This window comes from Lactuca saligna, chromosome 7, assembly GCF_052625555.1.
Source record: "Lactuca saligna cultivar CGN05327 chromosome 7, ASM5262555v1, whole genome shotgun sequence".
Classification (NCBI taxonomy): domain Eukaryota; kingdom Viridiplantae; phylum Streptophyta; class Magnoliopsida; order Asterales; family Asteraceae; genus Lactuca; species Lactuca saligna.
The window spans coordinates 46,418,734-46,423,240 of record NC_136423.1 but is presented as its reverse complement, the minus strand read 5'-3'; the positions used below and the strand labels follow the sequence as shown (position 1 = coordinate 46,423,240).

Sequence of the window (4,507 nt, the reverse complement as noted above, 5' to 3'; positions counted from 1 at the left end):
ATTCAAATCCAAAACAGATCATGGATACAATACATACTAAAGTTTGAGGTTAAAAGTACACAAGGTTAAAACCAGATCAAAATTGAAGTTTAAAAAAAATGAAACTAAAATTTGGTTTAATTAAAATCTAGAATTGGTCACCAAACCGTGCATGATTGGTATCTATTTGGTTTCACGTATCATTGTAGCCTCTTGATATAATATATTGAAAATAATTTCACATTAACACCATACAATATACACCGAAAATAAAATGAGGAATGATATAAATTATAAATTATAAATTACAAATGTATAATAAAATAATTTAATATAACATGATCACTATCACAATTTTTTGTATTGTGTTCCTTAATCTGATTACTAAAGTTCTACTACGTATCCATCAAACACAATAATTGTTTGAATCTATGGGCGGCAGCCTCCGGCAAGCAAATACAAACCACCATAGCACCATTAGAATTATCCACCCCTTCAGGGAGGAGTACACATACTTGAGGTGTCGGAGTTAAATCGATCGGACCCACGTAAATGGCCTGACCCCACCCAAAGTCTGATGACTCATACATTGAGAAACGGGTCCATTGGGTGATTGTTAATTTCCCTCCAAATTCAAGCTTACTAGGCCTATCCACCTCAACATAATCAATTGTTGATCTTAAATACTCTTCCGAAACCCCTAGTCGGGCTTCACGTACCAAACGGGTCACATCTTGTAATGACCCGTTTACTAGATCCGACACAGTGCTATTGGCACATGCAATACAAACCACGTTCCCATAAAATCCTTCTTTTAACGGTGGATTTTTAAGTTTTGACCGAGCATTGACCGAAAAAGTCAAACGTAAGCCGAAGTCAAGAGGCTTCACATTAAGTGCTTTGACCCATGACCTCCATACGTGAGCTGCCATCGCATCAAAAGTGGTGCAACCCAAACTATCTGTGGGTCGAGCCACATTCTTCAAATGGGCTTGGAACTCTCGGCTAAGCCAATAACACTTTTGAAGGGGTTTCACTTCCCAAAGACTAATAGTCAAGTTAGAACCATCATCAATCTTCATAAACTCGGCATGAGGGTATTTAACCATGGGAGGGTCACGGGGTGCAAAAATCTCCCTATCCCAACAAGGTTTCGGATCTATCACCAATGAGCCCGTTTTTGCAGTTGAGGCCCAAGCTCCAAGGAATTGCATAGCCCCAAGCCCATCACAAATACAATGACAAATCCTTAGCCCAATGCTAAATCCGCCACAACTAAACCTAGTAACTTGGGCTATTAGCAAAGGCATGTCAATAACTTTATAATCACCTTCATCGGGGAATTTGTAAACCAAATTGGACCAAGCTGGGTTCGGAACATTAAGATCACCCAAATAATCCAATGATAATTCGGTATGAGCCTGAACCATGAGCGCACCCTGGTTAGGCCCAAAAAACACTTCCAACTTCCCATTTCTAGTCCCCCTTAACCTACCTGAGAAAGGGTAGTAAGGGACCAAAACCCTAGCTAGGGCATCTCGTAAAATGGCCACAATATCATCAAAAGAACTTTTGGTTGCATTATAGAAGTAAATAGTCGGGGTGAAAACTCGGGCTCCAATTATGTCATCGAGGTTTGAGAGATACAATGTATCCCCATCTTGAGCCTTGATTGCTCCTGCGGGAAGGATCGGAAAAGATCTGTCTATCGAGATGGGGATGTGAAGGTCAGGGAAATGACGCTCTTGAACCCATGACGACAACAAAGGAGCCATTAGAAAATGATTGAGTAGGAGAAGTTGGATTTGGCCATGAAAATGGCATTTGTAAACATATTTGTGCAAAATTTAAGGGGTTAATGGAAAACCATGCCAAGATGTTGAGCTACAAATAAATAGGGGTTTCAAATGGTAGTTGAGAAACAATGTTTGCATGAATAAGGAGTACAAAGAGAGGCAGTTGAAATACCAACATTCTTTTACTTTAAATTTTATTTAATCTAACAAGTATGTAGAAGGATGTTTGATCAACGACAAAACCAAAGTGCTAAAGTGCACTCGTTCTTATCACATGGTATAAGAAAAAAAAGGAAATGGCAACTTATTTTTATACATTTTTTACACGATATATTCTATATAATAATATTATATTTCTATGTACAATTGTACATAATAACAACCTATTTTCTTTTTATGCCGATATAGAAAATATACTTTATTTTTTATTCTAAATAAAAAAAATTAATTGTATTGTTTTACACGTAATAGCAATTTATTTATACTTTTTCCTGTAAAGAGAAACCATCACTTCTAAAGTACTCGTCCCATTTGTTTGTGCCCATGCCGTATGCCAGCTGACGAATCGAAGTCGTGCATTTTTGAATGGGATAGAAACCTTTTTTCCCCTTGCATCCATTTTCCATTGGAAATATGGAAAACAGACTTCCAAATCGCCAACAATACGTAAAAATAGTTTCATCCTCATTCGGAACCGACGTCGAAATTTTACAGCGTAGACGGCATCATCTGCAAAATAATCTTCTATAAGACGATCGTGTCCGGCTTCGTGATTTCTACGTAACGGCGGCTTTCTTAGGTTAGATCGTGCACGTGATGTTTCACCAAGTCGGTTTTGATAGTATGCAACCGTTTTCGCCATGACGGAACCAATAAACTTAACCTCCTCTACTGCTGTCGAATTTGATGATGAAAATGATAACATTTTGAGTAATATTTTTAAGAGAGAAATATAAAGAAATATAGATTATGGTTTAAAAAATGATAAAATGTTTGAATATTTATAGATGAAGAAAAGGGGAGGAAAAAAGAATATATATATATATATATATATATATATATATATATATGTTAACGGCTATATAGCCGTTTGAGTAAAAAAGAAAAAAAAAAAAGAAAAAAAAAATGCATCGGCCAATGGTTAGAAGAGAGAGAGAGCGGGACTCTCTCCCCCTTGTTGCTTCCCGCGGTTCCTTTCCCGCACACACGGTGCGGTGTGCACAGGTGCAGGATCGGTTCCCGCTCCTTTCCCTCACCCCACTCCGTCCGGCCTAAGGAATGACAGATTTGCCATTCATGTCGATTTATCGATAATAATTGTTTACATGGCCATGGCTAAAATATTTGGGGTTTTTTCATAAATATAATCAAAGGAATTTTTATTTTTTTTAGTTTCTTTTAATTTTATTGTATTATCTTATTTTAATCTTAATCTTAATATAATATTTTATGTATGGTATAAAGTATTATCTTATTATTATCTCATTGTAATTTTTTATTTGACAGATGATATTACTTACAACAAAAAAAAATAGAAAGAAAAAAAGGCATTTGTAAAACAAATGATATCAATATTGTTAAAATTACAATCATGATCGTATTTACGATCTTGCAAACCCACAAGTAAAATGATATTGATAATACTTGGGTTATTTTTTGTTAAGATTATCTATAATGATAGTATGATCGATCCTATGATTGTTACTGTTTAAAAGTAAAAAATCTAATATTTTATTTTGGACTAATTAAGTGCATCGGCTAAAGTGGGACTAACCCATTTGGTAGATGTTTTGTCACAGATTGAAAGTCTCAAGTTTTAATCTGAATGCTAACAAATTCTTTTAATTTAGTGATACTAACTTATATACTACTAATTAGCCGTTAAAAAGGTGCACTGAATATGAACCTTAGAAAACATTTTTGAAATTTTTATTGTTAAATGATGTATATGAGATATATTTTTCATGTTTTGAAGTATTTATTATTTGAGATATGTTTTCATGTTAGAAAATATTATATTTCATTTTAATTTGACTTCAAACAAATCAGTTGTGTAATTTTTAAAAATTCTATAGTTTACACATAATGTAAGGACATTTTAAAAGATTTTCTTAATCCTTAAGGTTATTATGATAAATAAATGATGAACGACTTGTTTTTTTATAAAACATTATTGTTCTAAAAAAAGATAATATGAGAATACAAGTAACTAGAACCTTTTGTTAAAAACAAATACCATTAAAACTAGAAATGAGTAGTCTAATCACTTTTTGATGTATATTTGAAAAAAAAAAATAACTTGAATATATATATTTTTATTCACAAATGACCACTTTGTCCGGAAGACATTCCTGACCAAGAAAGAATATTTTTTTGACTAACTCCGGTATGACATTACGGATTCCAAACATTCTGGATTTCAGACTAAAATTTCGGATTTCGGACAAAAAAAACTCTAGAATAGTCTGAAATCCGAAGAACAATTCCAAAATTCTGAGAAAAAAAATTTGTTTTTACTTCAATTTTACAAAATGTAAAACAAACAAATATATATATTAGTACATAAAATCATACATTTTATTGAAAAACAGTAATATTAATACACAATTTTGGACATAAATGACAATATTTTTTCAAAAAAAAATTGGTAAAAAAACCAAAAAAAAATTCCGGAATTTGAAAATCAAAACTGAAATGGAACATTTCGGAATAAAGCATTCTTTGGAAAAAAA

The 4,507-nt window shown here is 33.1% G+C and overlaps 1 protein-coding gene across 1 annotated transcript; it reads right to left on the bottom strand.

Annotated features, from left to right (window-relative positions):
* Window positions 1-268: 268 nt before the first annotated feature.
* Window positions 269-1,924, bottom strand: LOC145005611 (HXXXD-type acyl-transferase family protein). The gene has a single exon (XM_078964723.1). It carries the CDS (start codon window positions 1,752-1,754, stop codon window positions 375-377), a length of 1,380 nt encoding a protein of 459 aa, XP_078820849.1. The 5' UTR covers window positions 1,755-1,924; the 3' UTR covers window positions 269-374.
* Window positions 1,925-4,507: the final 2,583 nt, after the last annotated feature.